The sequence below is a fragment of the Diabrotica virgifera genome, chromosome 2, assembly GCF_917563875.1.
Source record: "Diabrotica virgifera virgifera chromosome 2, PGI_DIABVI_V3a".
In the NCBI taxonomy this organism is placed as follows: Eukaryota; Metazoa; Arthropoda; class Insecta; order Coleoptera; family Chrysomelidae; genus Diabrotica; species Diabrotica virgifera.
Window position 1 is genome coordinate 224,042,484 of NC_065444.1, and position 18,371 is coordinate 224,060,854.

General features: G+C 34.6%; 1 protein-coding gene across 2 annotated transcripts in view; it reads right to left on the reverse strand.

Moving 5' to 3' along the window:
* Positions 1-17,156, reverse strand: part of LOC126880427 (protein transport protein Sec23A) — a 51,895-nt gene extending 34,739 nt beyond the window's left edge. Inside the window, exons 1-4 of one of the 2 annotated variants that reach the window (XM_050644272.1) lie at positions 17,047-17,156; positions 16,601-16,980; positions 671-926; positions 121-298 (exon numbers count right to left, since the gene is read on the reverse strand). In XM_050644272.1, coding sequence (XP_050500229.1) covers positions 121-298; positions 671-926; positions 16,601-16,879 — 713 coding nt within the window. In that variant the 5' untranslated portion in view covers positions 16,880-16,980; positions 17,047-17,156. The remainder of the gene's footprint in view (positions 1-120; positions 299-670; positions 927-16,600; positions 16,981-17,046) is intronic. The other variant, XM_050644273.1, reaches the window with a different exon arrangement.
* Between the last annotated feature and the right edge of the window lie 1,215 nt (positions 17,157-18,371).

Genomic DNA, 18,371 nt, shown 5'->3' on the forward strand with positions numbered 1-18,371 from the left:
GAACTAAAACTTGGTCTTCACCTTTTTAAATTATTACAGTTCCGCCATAGTGTAAAAATGAAAGTACGATTTTGAGTCGATTTTCATTCTAGTTTTTAATATTTGAAAACAAAAATTTACCTGCTTCCTGGTGCAACAACAGTAGGTTGCATTTGCCCAGGTCTTAGAGGCTGCCCTGGCTGTTGAGGGGCTTGCTGACCTAAAGCCACTTTGCCTATTCCCAGCATTTCTTGAACCTGTTTAGCACTAAGATCTTTTGTACCTCTGAACACATATGACTTACTACAACCTTCAGTGCCTTAAAAAGAAATTAAATGTCATGTACATAATCAATTTTCAAAAGTATATTGTTTAAAATACACACAGTAATTTCAAATGAGTATGCTTATTTGCTTATAGACCTTATTAATACCTTTGAAAGAAGATATCAAGAAGGATATTGAGGCCCATTTGCGACAATGGTATATGAAGAATAAGGTTCAACCTGTTAAATTGTTTTAAATAACATGGATGTTCTAATTATTCCTAGATTTAGCACTAGGCACCATCTGACCCCTCACATGAGTTGGACACGTTATGACACAGCTACCTCACATCTTGGACGATCGATGGCAGCTGTCGCCATTGACCGTCTTGATTGTAAAAATCTAATTGGTGCATTACTACTTACCAAGTTCATGAACTTGAACCATTTTCCCAAATGTTATTAGTCCTATTAACGCATTAGGTGGCAACAAACTAAGGGACATTTGCAATGAGTCTTTCAGGGAACCCAGTTCTTCATCATCCATGCAGGTGTCAACAACATACAAAAATATTGGTGGTAAACATTGAGCTCTAGTTATTGTGTATTCAATGGTGGAAAACATAGGCATCAATTCCGCTGGTTGATGTTGTTCTGAAATAGCAGCATATTGAGGTGGAAACTGTAAAATAAAAAATTGGTAGAGTTAAAAAGCCATATATTAGTTTAAAATACAAGTTTATATAGATCAACTATTTTTAATGGGAAATAAGCCACAATTTTAGCAAAAAATGATTTTATTAACGTTTCGAAGCCCAAATCGGGTTTCGTTGTCAAAATACAAAATACTACTAAAGTAAACAAAAATGTTGTTGCTAGGTAAAAAAATTCTTCTAATAATTTATATAATCTGACTCATTTATATTGGCAATTCAGACGTATATTATACATTTTAAAGTAGAAGACTTTAAAATGATATCGCCAATATTTATGAGTTGCGTTCCTGGGACGACTTTACTAAAAGATAGTTCATTCGATTACATGAAATCAATCCCAACTCAAGAATATCCGTCACAAAAAAATCATAGCATGTGATCTGTCTTTAAAAAGACAACCAAATGCAACGATGACAGTAAAATTCTCGCGTTAGAGATTTCATAGTAAATCACGAGGGAAAACCAAGAAAAAACCTCGTGATACTATCCCGACATCGTAAGTATTTGGTCTTACATTTAATTTACTTTCAGAAAACTAATACCAAATTCTGACTTTAATATGTTTAAATTATAAATAATATTAATAATACATAAATATACAATAAGTAATACTAAAATATAAAATTTGTACTAACTCGATATGTTACTGACTTATTAATCGTGGTATTTTCTTTCTATTGCCTTCCTCTTTCAGTATGGGTAACCACATCCTACTGCATTCTACAGAGGAATTTGCGACACAATTGGATTCATTTAGCATAATTAGAGCCGCTTCTTTGATTTTTCTCTTTTTACTATCTGATTCAACTACTTGAAGTATAGTCCTGAAAGAATCAGGTAGTAAAAATTGAAAAATCAAAGAAGCGACTCTAAGGGCCGGTTGTTCGAACGCTAATCAACAATGATCATTATTAAATATTTAATTACTGTCACCAAAACTGTCAATGTCAACTTTGTTTGGGTTGCTGAAAAGATAATTAATTACAATTATGAGATTTATTATTAATTATGTTAATAATTATTGTTATATTAATTGATTATAGTCTCAGAATTGTAATTAATTATGTTTTAACAATTGACATTGACAGTAATTAATTATTTGATAATGATCATTGTTGATTAGCGTTCGAACAACCGGCCCTTATTATGCTAAATGAAACCAATTGTATGCTATACTTGAAGTATAGTCCTGAAAGAATCAGGTCATGTGGTTACCCATACTGAAAGAGGAAGTCAATAGAAAGAAAATACCACGATTAGTAAGTCAATAACATATCGAGTTAGTACAAATTTTATATTTTAGTATTACTTATTGTATATCTATGTATTATTAATATTATTTATAATTTAAACATATTAAAGTCCGAATTTGGTATTAGTTTTTTGAAAGTAAATTAAATGTAAGACCAAATACTTACGATGTCGGGATAGTATCACGAGGTTTTTTCCTGGTTTTCCCTCGTGATTTACTATGAAATCTCTAACGCCAGAATTTTACTGTCATCGTTGCATTTGGTTGTCTTTTTAAAGACAGATCACATGCTATGATTTTTTTGTGACGGATATTCTTGAGTTGGGATTGATTTCATGTAATCGAATGAACTATCTTTTAGTAAAGTCGTCCCAGGAACGCAACGCATAAAATATTGGCGATATCATTTTAAAGCCTTCTACTTTAAAATGTATAATATACGTCTGAATTGCCAATATAAATGAGTCAGATTATATACATTTTTAAAAGAATTTTTTGAAGTTATACTTCTTTAGGCGCGATTGTGAGTAAAATTTCCTAATTCTGCGCGCATGCGCACACAGACAGTATGGCGTTTAGTTGCTGAATCTTTCAAGTTATGTATAAATATATCAGTGCAAGAAAAGGCGTGAAAAGAATATATTAGTGTTTTTAGTAAATGTATTATTTATTATAATTTTTGTGTCATTGGATTTGTCTTCCTCGGGAATAAGATATTTTATAATAATAGTAAGTATATTATTTAAAGTATTTTTGTATTAAATTTGTCAGTATGTATGAGAAATCTTGTAACCTGTCAAAACAAAAGGGAGATAGCGCAGTGGTAGAGCGTGTGACCGGAAATCAAGAGGTCTCGGGTTCAAATCCCGGGAGATTCATATTTGTTTTTATATTTTTGGTATCGTTTTAATAAAAAAAATTTAAAAGTGGTAGGTGTAGGTAAAGAAAGTTAGTTTAATATTTAAATAAAATACAAATAACCTGTTAATTATATTAATTTCGTTGAAATCATAATAATAGAAGTGTAACTTCTTACGTGCGTACAAAGTACACTCACATTCTTTTTATACCTAGCAACAACATTTTTGTTTATTTTAGTAGTATTTTGTATTTTGACAACGAAACCCGATTTGGGCTTCGAAATGTTAATAAAATCATTTTTTGGTAAAATTGTGGCTTATTTTTCATTAAAAATAGTTGACTGTAAAAATCCCACAAGGAAATAGCTTCAGAACAACATTAAGTTTATATAGAGGTTTAAGAATTAGAATAGTAAAAATATTTATGTCAATTCTTACTTTATAAACAAAGTAAACTTAGTGCAAAAATGTCATAGAGTGTAATTTCTAGACAATTTCAATATTAGGTTTGTTCCAACTCGTCGAGAATCGTACAATGTACGGTAACGCTTCTGCGCAATAGATAAAATGCGTTCCAACTGAAAATGGACCGTTCATTGTACCGTCCGGCGTCCATTTGTCGTTCCAACTCAACTTGGGATCGTCCGACGTACGGTTTCTGGATCGTCATTTCAGTACCTGGTCAAAAGCTATTACCGTTTGGACTGACCTGCGCATTATGCAGTATTAAGTGCTTTCAGCCGCACTTTTATTGTTTACATTTATTTTTTATTGTTTATTTATTGTTAACATTTTATTATTATTAAATTATTAACTTTTTTTTCAATTATTAGATTATTTTTGCATCAATTTGACTTATTCTTCTTTTAGTATTTCTCATTCTTGGTCAATCGTTCATTATAATAATTCACACAATTCTAATTTGACAGGTGTATTTGGTGTTTATTTACATGGAATTTTTTTGTTCTGTTTAATTATCATTTAAATATTGGGATATTTTTAGCCTCAGTACTTCGGTATTTTTGATTTCTAAAGTAGCAAGTTTGCATTATTTATATTTCATATACATATAAATCTAATAACAATTTGGTATCGTTTTCGTTCCATTTATAACCGAACTTGATGTTTGTGTTTTGTGAAGATGATTGATGGTTCTGGCATGGATGGATAAACAATTACATATTCTCATAAATGTATAGGTATTACGTATAGGGCTTTTCATCGATTGTCATTTGTTTCGAGCTTCTGTCATTTGTTGTATGTTTTATAATCTGAGTATACTATTAATATACACGGATTATATGACACATGACAGAAACTCGAAACACATGACTGTGAATGAAAAGCCCTATTCTTATGCACAATGTTTCGATTAGGTAACTTGTAACGTTTGAAAAAACTCCAACATTAATTTAATATCCCAATTCCTAAAAAGAATGTCCATTTTTTTAAATTTATTTTGTGAAATTGAATATCCCAAGCCGACCCTGTATACAGCTGTGAAGTATTGCATAACATTTCAATGTGTTACTATTTGTAAGAAATGTCTGATGCGTAGAAGAACTTTCTAGAAGAAATGTTGAACTGAAAGTTGAGTTCTTGTCAACTAAGCATCCCTAAGGATCAAAATCGCTCGGTATTTCCGTCGTAATTTTCCCCTGTAGTAGCTTCAGAGCGAAGCGCAAATTAGTCCAGCTTTACGTCCCAAGGTGATAGCATCTCCTCGGCTGGTACTCGCTCGAATTAGGGCGTAGTCCTTTTGTTCCCCGCCGGTAAAATGTAGAATGGTCGCTGTGAAGATCTGAATGTGTAGTGAGTGCTCTGAGAGGATTTTTTTTCCACATATAGTGTTGGATTTAATGGAAAATCGAAGCCTCTTGAGAGTCAAACACGCAGTTCTACAAACCGGCATTGTTGCCCATTTTTTCCTGTGTTATGTATGATGGTCAAGCCCTGATTTCATCGAAGAAATGTCGTTCCTGTCCCGTGATGTTTTGTTTCCAGTTTCCCAGAAGCCCCCTTTGTGATTTGTGTATGGAATGTCTACCCCACACCCCACCCTCCAGTGATTGCCCTGAAATTGAAGAAAGAAGCCATGTCCTCCCCCTGCCCCCTGCCTCAGTTCGATGACCCTGTTTGTTGATGAACCCCTCCCCTGTAGTTTGTGACTGTGACGAAGAGTTTTTTTTGTTTTTAAGGTATGATACGTTTTTTTAATTTTACTAAATTTCAAGTGGATAAATTGCTGGTAAATAATTGTATAAAGAAATTTGCTTTCATAATGGTAAAAAAAGGCAGTGACTTATGACATTTGACAGCTACGTCAAATCTTGTGTTGAAAAAAATAGGTCAAATTTTATTTGACATATACTGCCCAACAAGTTCAATTGTAATTGTTTTGTTTGTAATCATTGTTTTTGTAGTAAAATTTTGAATAAACCTGGTAAGAGTTTAAAGTTTTGAATAAACGTTTTGTAAGTGTATCTACCATTTTATTTCTGTAACCTTGTTTTGGAAAAATTTTAACTAAATTCTAATGCAACTGTGTGTAAGTTTTAGTACAGAAGAAAGAATATGGCATAGAAGCCAGTAAAAGAAAAGATGTTGCCCAGTCTAACCCCAAAGAGGAATCAATGATGAATGTCCCCCCATTTGGTACCCCGTAAGTGAGAAAAAAGTCTTAGTAAGTACCCATATATGAACCAGAGGATTTGTTTCGAACGGCGTCCTTTTTTTAAATAGTAGAAAGATCCTCTAGTCAGAGTAAGTACCCTTTGTATTTGTTATGGTAGTTTAGTCATCTTAACACCCCTTCACCCTCCCTAACGATTCTACGACCTAGCTCCCGCACAACAAATGAGCTGCCGTCCCGCAACGAGGCTTTATGTGTCTGCTTCTTCTTCTTTAGCCCCATTCTTACCCCCCAGTATCTCTATAGATAGTCTTTCCTTATTCCCATATGAGCAGACATGTAAAACGCCTCAAATGGCGCCCAACGTGGGGCCGATTCATTTTTCTGCCTCCTTCAGTATCCAGTAGTTGTCTTGTCCAGTTGAATGCTTCAACTGGCACCCAACGTGTCGAGCCCGTATCTTTTTTTGCCTCCCTCAGACCCCATTTGCATGTTCCCACTACCATGTCCTTTTAGCCTCCTTTCGGTCTCATTTGTACTACAACTGTTAGGCAGTGCCCGTCCCCTTGGGCAGCCGATCTCAGTTTGTGGTGCAGGTGTTTCCGATAACATGGAAGCTTGACTCGTGTCATGTTTTGTATGCCCATTGTTACAAGTCTAGCTTGTAGACATGTTCAACTAGTAGTTAGCCTATCTACTAGTCCCCAATGTCTTTAGCCACCCCCCACTTAGTGTTACATTTGTAACATACACCCTGAAGTTTGACCCGAGTAAATATCGCCCCAGTCTTCCCATGTAGTTTAGCCCAGATTCCTCTTGTCTTGCCCCCAGAAACTGTTTCATGTCTGTTAGTGCCCCCGAAACTGTTTCAGTCTGTTAGTCCCCATGAAAGAGCCCATTTTTGTAGTTTTTGTTGCAGAAGTTAATAATTTTTCCAAAGAGGTGTAAGTATGTACACATTTTGTTGTGATGTTGATTTGGTCATGCTGTTGATTGTATAGGCATGTACCATTTCATACATCATAGTGTATTTAACTTGTAACCCCATATGTATACTGGTATTGTATTGTATTGTAAGTATCGTAGAACAGAATTGTATGTTATTGTAGCGTACTAACTGTATTGTATTGATATTGTACCCATGATGAAAGCATTGATTTGAATTTTTTTGAAAATATTGATGAAATATATAGACAAACAGTTGAATAAAAAAGTAACGTAAAATTTTTTTTGAAAATTTTGATTAAAAGTAACGTTAAATATTTTGAATATTGAATCCACTTATGAAGTATAACAGTATGTTGTATTTTTTGCATGTATTCCTATAGATCAACAGTTTTTTACAGAATAACCGTTTTTTGTGATTTATTGATTTGGTCATTTGAGTAGATGTGTAATGTTGTTGGTATGGTCCGTGTATGAGCTTAGTCCCGTATTGTCTGTGAAAGTTTTGTCATCCCATTGAGAAGTCATCCCCTTGAGAAGTGGCCCCGTGAAGAAGTGAAGAGGGAAACCGTGGAGAGGCCCCCCACTTGTTCAGGAAGTCACCCCATGAAGAAGTGAAGAGGGAAACCGTGGAGAGGCCCCCCACTTATTCATGAAGAAGTGAAGAGGGAAACCGTCGAGAGGCCCCCCACTTATTCAAGAAAAAGCCCCCCCCTTGTCTGTGTTGCCCCTTGTTTTTTTTTGACTAATCTATCTTTGTAGGTGTCAAAAGGATGCCAGAGGTTAGTTGAAAAGAGCCCGTGAAGTAGTAGTTGAAGTCTTCCCCCCGTGAAGTGAAGTAGTAGAAGTCCCCCCGTGAATGAAGTATGTCTTTTTGTATCTGACATGTCACAAGTGTAATACTCGTGATGAAGGAAGTGTTGTTCAGCTATCTGTGAACACTTTCATTAGTAGTCGGAGCAGGAAATGTCTTATCCAGTGTGAGCTCATATAGGAACCAAATTTCAATATTGTTTGTGTTTGTAAGCCCCTGAGTATATCTAGAAGTCATTGAGTATGTCGTTGCCTGTTTGTTTGTCTATCCCTGTTTTGTCTAGAAATTTTAGAGCCCGTTGTCTGTTGTCCCGTGTTGTCTATTAGCCCGTGTTGTCTATTAGCCCGTGTTGTCTATTAGCCCGTGTTGTCTATTAGCCCGTGTTGTTTGTTAGCCCGTGTCCGTGCTGGAGTTTGATTTTTTTTTGGCGAATAGTTAGTTGACCTCTCTTCTGTTTGTTGATTGAAAGTAGGCCAAGAGCAGAAGCTGTGACAAGGCTGGTGAGGTTAGGATCTGGCCGCGTTGAGTACAGGTGAAGCTTGCTTTCGGTCGATAAATGGAAGCGGTTGTTCGTCAGGACTGCCATACTTTCCAATGTCCCTTTAGTCTTTCCCTTGTGTGTTGCTTTCATCCCCTGTTTTGAAAAAGCAGCCCCCCATTTTGAAAAATAAAATCCACCCCCAGTCTTGAGAAATGATATGCCCCCAGTTTAGAAAAGTAAAGCCCAACCCCCCTGTCTTGAAAAATGAAGTCTATCCCCTGTTTCGAAAAGTGAAGTGTAGCCCTGTTTTGAAAATGAAGTCTTTCCCCAGCTTGTGATTTGAAAATGAGAGAGTTGTCCTGTGAACTTTCATGAAAGGTTCTTATGTCCTAGATTGGACTGTTGAGTGAAAACGTAATGATGTAGTGTTCTCTATATCATATGTTGCGTTCATTTCCCTTAGTCTTGTTTAAAAAGTTTGATATCCTGTTTGAACCCAGTATACTAGTCTTTTTGGTCTTTTGTCGTTGTCACACGTATCCCCCCTCCCCCCTTGTTAATATTGTCTTGATTTTAGTCCTTGTTGTTGTCATATACCCCTTTGTCTAGCCCTGTCTTGTTTGAATGAGTTGTTGAGGTAAGTTGTTGGTGAGATTTTGTCTCACTGAGGTATTTAGACTGGATTGTCTAAATCCTCATTTTGCAGAACCGTTGCCAAATTGTCCCGTGAAACTCGCTAGGTGTTAGCTGAGTTTGGGCAGATGTATATCTGTCATATTTTTTTTAGTTTTTGAGAACCGCTCGCGGTTAGGCAACGAGGTGATAAGGCTGTGTCTGCCCTGGTATGTCGCTTGTGTTACTGCTGTGGATGTCAGCGAGGTCCACACAGGGCATAAGTTTAGTTCTTTCCCAAGGCACAGAAACTCTTGTCACCTACAGTTCTTTGTAGAGTCAAGAAACATTTAAGTCTACTCGACTTTAAAGAGTCTGGCGATTGATGGCACGCTAGCCCAATCCCTAATGACTTTTTTTGTTTTGTTTAATCCCCACTAGCCATTATCTAAATATTTTGATATTGTTGTCCTGTCACACCTAAGATGTCCATGTTGGATTTTTTTCTGTTTGTTATCGAAAACTGGATAATCTTATCCAGGTTTCTCTTTTGCGCGGAGGCTTTGTAACGTTTGAAAAAACTCCAACATTAATTTAATATCCCAATTCCCAAAAAGAATGTCCATTTTTTTAAATTTATTTTGTGAAATTGAATATCCCAAGCCGACCCTGTATACAGCTGTGAAGTATTGCATAACATTTCAATGTGTTACTATTTGTAAGAAATGTCTGATGCGTAGAAGAACTTTCTAGAAGAAATGTTGAACTGAAAGTTGAGTTCTTGTCAACTAAGCATCCCTAAGGATCAAAATCGCTCGGTATTTCCGTCGTAATTTTCCCCTGTAGTAGCTTCAGAGCGAAGCGCAAATTAGTCCAGCTTTACGTCCCAAGGTGATAGCATCTCCTCGGCTGGTACTCGCTCGAATTAGGGCGTAGTCCTTTTGTTCCCCGCCGGTAAAATGTAGAATGGTCGCTGTGAAGATCTGAATGTGTAGTGAGTGCTCTGAGAGGATTTTTTTTCCACATATAGTGTTGGATTTAATGGAAAATCGAAGCCTCTTGAGAGCCAAACACGCAGTTCTACAAACCGGCATTGTTGCCCATTTTTTCCTGTGTTATGTATGATGGTCAAGCCCTGATTTCATCGAAGAAATGTCGTTCCTGTCCCGTGATGTTTTGTTTCCAGTTCCCAGAAATGAAGTCTCCAAGTCCCCATTGCCCTGAAATTGAAGAAAGAAGCCATGTCCTCCCCCTGCCCCCTGCCTCAGTTCGATGACCCTGTTTGTTGATGAACCCCTCCCCTGTAGTTTGTGACTGTGACGAAGAGTTTTTTTTGTTTTTAAGGTATGATACGTTTTTTTAATTTTACTAAATTTCAAGTGGATAAATTGCTGGTAAATAATTGTATAAAGAAATTTGCTTTCATAATGGTAAAAAAAGGCAGTGACTTATGACATTTGACAGCTACGTCAAATCTTGTGTTGAAAAAAATAGGTCAAATTTTATTTGACATATACTGCCCAACAAGTTCAATTGTAATTGTTTTGTTTGTAATCATTGTTTTTGTAGTAAAATTTTGAATAAACCTGGTAAGAGTTTAAAGTTTTGAATAAACGTTTTGTAAGTGTATCTACCATTTTATTTCTGTAACCTTGTTTTGGAAAAATTTTAACTAAATTCTAATGCAACTGTGTGTAAGTTTTAGTACAGAAGAAAGAATATGGCATAGAAGCCAGTAAAAGAAAAGATGTTGCCCAGTCTAACCCCAAAGAGGAATCAATGATGAATGTCCCCCCATTTGGTACCCCGTAAGTGAGAAAAAAGTCTTAGTAAGTACCCATATATGAACCAGAGGATTTGTTTCGAACGGCGTCCTTTTTTTAAATAGTAGAAAGATCCTCTAGTCAGAGTAAGTACCCTTTGTATTTGTTATGGTAGTTTAGTCATCTTAACACCCCTTCACCCTCCCTAACGAATCTACGACCTAGCTCCCGCACAACAAATGAGCTGCCGTCCCGCAACGAGGCTTTATGTGTCTGCTTCTTCTTCTTTAGCCCCATTCTTACCCCCCAGTATCTCTATAGATAGTCTTTCCTTGTTCCCATATGAGCAGACATGTAAAACGCCTCAAACTAATATACATTTTTCAAATCAATTAAGAAAAATAAATCACTATTTCTGTTTAAAATACAAATAGAGGAGACAAAGTGGCAAACAAACAAATGACAAGAAACCAATTGTTGTTATTTATTTATTTTTTGGCCTATTTTAAACAAATGGCTAGAATACTGCTTATCATCGATTGTCATTTGTTTCGAGCTTCTGTCATATGTTGTATAATATTAATATGCACGGATTATACTACATATGACAGAAGCTCGAAACAAATGACTGTGAATGAAAAACACTATTCAAACCTTCAAACAAATAACCAGTACTTAGGATAGTGTCATCTGTTCCAACACATCTCACCTTCGCCACAGCCACTGTACCGTAAGCGAACGATGCTAATGCAAAGCATGTGCATAAAATCGATGCCAAACAGTTTCGTGATTGTTTTAAAACCGTACAAAAGTGGCAGTTGGAACAAACCTATTATACTTATTATAGAGTATACAACAGTTATATACCATTATAGTTCTTATGCTGTGAAATGTAAGTCCAAGATTTCGAAATCCTACCTTAAAACTCCTCATTATCGCATACGATTATGTCGCATATGATATACACTCACCGGCACAAAAAACCGCCACCCCAAAAAATGGGTCATTTTTAATGTCTTGTATTTCCTAAACCTGATGTCCGATTTAAGTAATTCTTTTAATATGTTATAGCCTTATTCTTTAACAATATCTCTGTAATAATATTGTTGCTAGACAGGTACATTGTCATTGTATACAGGGTGTACGAATCAAACTGTGTTTTTTCTCAAACTTTGGAACACCCTGTGGAATGTTCTAGCTTTTATAAAATACTGAAATTAAAACCCGACTATAGCCTCAGGTTTTCTTAACATTATGTTTTTTGTTTCATTCGCTTATATTGGATAATAAAAAAGGTAGGCACTTTAACAAGTACTCATGTTTTTCGTCAATACAGGGTGTTGTTAAATAAGTACGGCAAACTTTAAGGGGTAATTCTGCATGATAAAATAATGATAGTTTGCTTTATAAACGTATGCCCGTAAATGCTTGGTTTCCGGGATAGGGGGTGTTGAGATTGTTCTTACAAAGAGGTAGTTATTGCGCATTTTTTGGCATACAATTAAGAATTTTATATTCACCATTGGCGTGCATACGGGTATAAACATTTTAGATATATCCCGTATTCACGTCAATGGTGAATATAAAATTCTTAATTGTATGCCAAAAAATGCGCAATAACTACCTCTTAAAATCTACCAAATTTTATTTGCACATCACAAACCGTTTTAGAGCAATAAACAAATCGTCAGTTTGTAAGAACAATTTCAACACCCCCTATCTCGGAAACAAAGCATTTGCGGGCATACGTTTATAAAGCAAACTGTCATTATTTTACCATTCAGAATTACCCCTTAAAGTTTGCCGTACTTATTTAAAAACACCCTATATTGACGAAAAACAGGGGTAGTTGTTAAAGTGCCTAACTTTTTTATTATCCAACATAAGCGAATGAATCAAAAAACAGAATATTAAGAAAACCTGAAGCTATAGTTGGGTTTTAATTTCAGTATTTTATAAAAGCTAGAACTTTCCACAGGGTGTTCCAAAGTTTGAGAAAAAAACACAGTTTGATTCGTACACCTTGTATACAATGACAATGTACCTGTCTAGCAACAATATTATTACAGCTATATTGTTAAAGAATAAGGCTATAACATATTAAAAAAATACTTAAATCGGATATCAGGTTTAGGAAATACAAGACATTAAAAATGACCCATTTTTTGGGGTGGCGGTTTTTTGTGCCGGTGAGTGTATATATTATCCTATGACCGACTTAAATTCTCGAATGCGCTGATGATATAGCTATAGTGGGCAGAAGTATGAGAGACATGGTGCAGTGTTTTACAAGGTTTGCGGATGCGGCAAGAAAATTAGAACTTGGGATAAACGAGGAAAAAATCAAATATATGTTGGTTTCTAAAAACTCCTGAAATATCCAACAGAGAATTCAAATTAACAACTATACTTTTGACAGGTTAAAGAATTCACATTTCTTGGATCGCTAGTAAACGCAACAAACAGTAAAGCTCTATGCAAGACCTTAATACGACCGGTTTTGACATATGGGGCTAAAACGTGGACCTTATCTCAAAATGATGAAAGACTTCTTGGTATTTTTGAGACAAAAATTCTTAGAAAGATTTTTGGGGCGTAAATCAAAATGGGCTATAGCGTCGAAGATACAACTTTGAACTATAATCATTTATACAAAGATCCAGATATTATGAAATTCGTGCAAAAAAAGTGCAGAGACTTAGATGGGCTGGACACATTACTAGGATGTCAGATCACGAATACACAAAGAGATTAACATTTTCAAAACCAAAGCGCAGAATAAGTAGAGGAAGACCACGAAGAAGATGGATTGATGATGTGAAACTCCTCATTAAACGTTACATACAATTGCAGAATATAATTCATACAGTAAAATACGAGTATAACGAGTATATATATACGAGAATAAGGGGGCAAGAATTTGAAAAGTAAACTTGACTGAATATAAGAAAATTATGAAAGATCACGTTTCATCATCATCATCATTCCTCAACCTCTTGCATCCTGTTTTTGTGCAACTGCGCATATCTGTTTTTGGTTAAGTAAAAGTGTCAACATTGGAGTTAGTTTCTATGATCCCCTTCTGTTTCTCACAATTAAAATCTTTTGAACCTTTCTGGTTCTGTCAGTATATTATTAGATAATGTTTAAGTACAAAAGTGTACTTAATTCAGAATTGACAAAAAGTGGAGTTAGCTTGTTTTGTCAGTAAGCGGTTGATATACAAGTAGACGATTATTATAAATGAAAAATAATCAAGTATCAATACTTTATTTAAATAAAACTGAAGCAGGTTAAATGAAAACATTATAAAATTTAAAAAAAAAATTTAAATGTTGAGTGAATTTAAAAGAAGTTATGTACCTAGTATGTTTACAAACATTGACAATAAGTAGTTTTAAAAATATCTAGCAGCTGTTGGCAATTAATATAAAAAATATTTTTAGAATAATTTAGTTGATAATGTAAATTCTTAAATTAACCTAAATAAACTAGGGTTGGCCAATTCTCAAAACTGTATTAAGATTAGAGTAGAACTCTAATAGAAGTAGAAGATTTATAGAATTTGGAAAAAAAGTAGTATCTTAAATTTAAAATACAAAGCGGCAAAAACAAGACTAAAATAACGGAAGCAAAGTTTTTTGGCTATTCTTAGTGCAGTCTATGAGGATATTTGGCTCCAAATTCCATCCTATCCTATATCCTATGCCGCTTTTATCTCGGGCGTGGTTCCCACTCCCATCCCTTCTCGGGGTGGAAAATTTTTTGTCAAAATAACCACGGAAGTGACTAGAGAACCTAATAGGGAACTTGCACATTTTTTTTATTACATAATAATGTTGAGTTTTGTTTAAAAATGAGATTTCCAAAATTTCACGCTTCAAAAACTTGTAATAACTTAGAAATACAAATTTAAAGTCTTCTGGGGTATAAAATAGTTCAAACGACCCGTGACGTCACATAGTTTTATTATATAGTTATGATTATGGTTATATTTAGGTATATTATTCTTCTCCTTCTTTAGTTTACTGGCCTCCACCTATTTGGGTATTTGGCCAGCTCATCGTCACAGAAAAAGGGAAAAATATTTATATTCTAATGACATTTATCGTATGTCATTGTAATAATATATATCAGTTTGTTGAGATTGGAGTTTGATACAGTTTTTGAAGGAAAGGAAAGAAGGTTTACTATGGAAAATGGAACCATTTTGTAAAAGTACAAGTTTTCTATGAATAGTTCAAAGGATCAAAAACACTTGTGACGTCACATAACTGTATTTTCTACTGACGTTTATAATGTCTAATTTAAAATTATATACAATTTTGTTTACTTTGTTGGTGCTGCCAAATATCTCAACAAAATATTCAAAATTAAAGCTGCAATCTTGGAACATGTTTTCCATTTTGATAAAGCGCTGATGTAGCCTCTTAAATAAAGTTAAATAAAAAAATAATAAATAAAATAAGTGGACACTATGATGAATTGACTTTTTACAAGGCAATTATTTTATTGACAGCGTTATATTTTTGAAGTTATACTTCTTTACGCGCGATATGAGGGGGAATTTTTATATGTTAAAACCTACGATCCCGGCGCATGCGCATTATAACTTTGTTCTGATTGGATGTTCAAATGGCATGTCAAAAATTATCCAATATGGCAGCTGTAGCGCAGCTGTGGTTTGGACGGTTGACGGTTTGGTTATTTATGGTTGTTGCGTTTTAAAGTTTGTGGGAAGAGAAACAACAAAGGTTAGTTAATAGTTATACTGCCTTTTTAAATAGTTTTCATATTATATTTTTGAAGTTATACTTCAACATGTTTTAATTTATGTATGTATCAGTCCAGAAAAGGTGTGGAAAGAATATATCAGTGTTTTTAAATATATTTTTCTACAAACGTGTTAAAAATGCAATTTTTAGGACTCCATAGGAGCGGTAAAAATGCTACTTTAAGGCACTAGTGCTTTAAAAATTTTAAGGCACTGCAGTTAAAAGTGAATTGTCAAATTGTGGAACGTCAAAATATTTATATTTCATTTATTAACATTAATATTAATAATACAACTTGCGCAATTTGAAAAAGGTGGTTTAAAAGGTTTTTTATTATAATTTTGTGTCTTTGGATTTGTCTTCCTTGGGCGTAAAATAATAAAACATCTATTTTTATATTTCACTTGTCACTGTGATGTATAATTATGTATTCTGAAAGGTAAGTAGCATGCGGCTTGATGGCCTTGTTGGTAGAGCATTGGACCAGAGATCAAAAAATCGCGAGATTGCGGGTTCAAATCCCGGACGATTCATATTTTTTTCTTTTTTTTTTTAATATTTGGCATTGTTAAGTTTTAGTTCATTTTTGGTAATTATTATTGTTAATTTTTTGTATTGTAACTGTTAAGTAGGTATATTTATTTCGTTGAAATTATATTATAATAGAAGTATAACTTCTTACGTGCGTACAAAGTACACACACATTCTTTTTTTTTTCTTGTCTATAGACCGTTCCAGGTCACGTGACTTTGACAGCGTCGCTGAGGGCCAAAAATTGTGTTTTCAGTGTTCTTCTTGCTATTTTCTCGTTTTACTATAAGAAATCTGTGGTTTTAACTACAAAATTTTCTAATATTAGATATAGGACACCCTCATAGGGGATGCAAAAACCCAGTATAATCAGAAAATCAGTTTTATTCGCCCATATCATCGTTCTGTTTACAGTGCATTGTGATTATAGTGATTTAAAACATATCTGTCTTTAAATGCGGCTGGTATTATAAAAAACTCCTCACTTTATCTCTTTTACTTTTACTGAAACACTTTACAACTGAACAAAACGCTGGTATTTTAATCATATTCTTAAATTAAACAATGGTTTTCTACACTTAACCTACTTTGTTTACAAGATCTTTGCCCTCCAGTCGCTGTCAAATGACGTCACCCTGGAATGGTCTATTGGTCAGAATTTTTTTTTCATCACTGTAGTGTGGCATTAGAGTGATGCCTCACTGTCCCAACAGAATGGTTTAGTGAGGCATCATATTGATACCACCCGTGTTAAGGCAAGGACACAGGGTTGAATGTGTTAAGGCAAGGACATTTAATATTTATTTTAAGTTTCACACAAAATGCTCTTTTTTTAAAATGATAAATCTAAATATAAAGACAAATATAAATTTGTAAAGATTAGCCAATTCCAAGACATTCAAAATTAAAAAAGGCATCAAAAGTATTTAGAGTAAAACATTGAATAATCAGTAATTATACAGTATTTATACTTACTGGATTTCTCTGGAAACAAAAGTTGCATACCCAGAGTTTTGCTCGATAATCTACCTGACACAGTGGGTTTAATATTGCTCTACAAGTATTTCTAGTACATAAAACAGGGTCATATTGTATTGGTGGAAGATCCAGACGTTCCTTTATAGGCTGGTACAGACAAGCTAAGGGTACTACGAGACGGGTAGCTTCAATTCTGCTTGAAGGCCATACATTCCAGGTAAATCTAATCCCATCTCGATCTTCATTTTGTTGTATATACTCTTCATATGTGCTCATTTTTGAAGATTACAAGTCGGAATTCCCTAAGGAAATTCCTCAATATATATTATTAGGATTCTATCATGTAAATAACACTATTATTGAGCTCCTAAAAATTACTAAAGGAGTATTTTAGTAACATTTTCCAACGTAAATAGAAAAAACTATGAAAAACTAAAACTTACCACCTAATTGTTTCAGAATTTGAACTTCCACGTCATTCGATGTCGTGTCTGACATCTGACTGAGGGAAACGTCAGATTTGAATGTCAAACAGTGAAAGCACATGAATTGCACTGATAATTTTTTATAATCTTCTAAGACTTAAGCCGGACTCACACGACTCGTGTACTTGGCGAATAATCGTCACTTGCGTATACTTGCCATGCGTGTGACTGGGTTACTGGGACAACTATTTGTCACTCGTTAGTTTTCCATGTCTTGTCGGTAAAACTGACCAGAGTCAAAGGAATTACGATGATTCATACACTTCCCACGTACATACTTGTCCATTATGTCCATATATCGGTGCAGTGCAGCGCAAATCATCAACGACTCTACCTACGAGTCTACGAGAAGTGCATGGTACATTTAAGGTGGAATTACATAAAAATTTATGTACCTATGTCTTTGTACTCACTTTCAATGCATATTTTTTTTTATAATTCTCGTAATCTTTTCTCTTAAACAGTCTGTGAAAGATTATAGGTTTGGGTAGGACGAGATTATAGGTAGGACGAGAAACCGTCCATGTCCTGCGTAGTAAAAAAAAATATCCCATGGAACGCACGATATACAGACACAGAACCGATGGAACGTACTGGGAACGTATTATAGGGCTTTTCATTCACAGTCATTTGTTTCGAGCTTGTGTCATATGTTGTATATTCTGTGTATAATATTAATATATACGGATTATACAACATATGACAGAAGCTCGAAACAAATGACAATCGATGAAAAGCCCTATTTCCAACACGACCAAGAACCGTCAGATTACCGTTTAGTTTATTATTTATTAAGCTCAACAGGCCGTGAAGGCCTAGGGCTGAAAGATTTAATTTTTCCTTACAATTACATATTTTATATAATGATATATCCTGTACTACTATAATATATACAATATTACATTTGTTTGTATTACTTAATACTACACTTAACATTATAATCTTTCCATACATTTCTTCACCACTTCCTTCCATTGTTTTCTGTCCAAAGCTTTTTCTTTCCAGTTTACATTACTTTTTTTAAGTCTTCATATACGCTGTCCTTCCATCTCCTTCTTGGTCTTCCTATTCTTCTTTTTTGTATTGGCTTACGTAATAGAACCATTTTTGGCATTCTCGCCTTTCCCATTCTTTCGATGTTTCCTAAGTATTGGATTCTCTGTGCTTTGATTGCCGTCGTTATTTTTGGTTCATTATATAGTTCTTCAAGTTCCTTATTATTTCTTCTTCTCCATTGACCGTCTATTTTCACGCCTCCATATATTGCTCGTTGTATTTTCCTC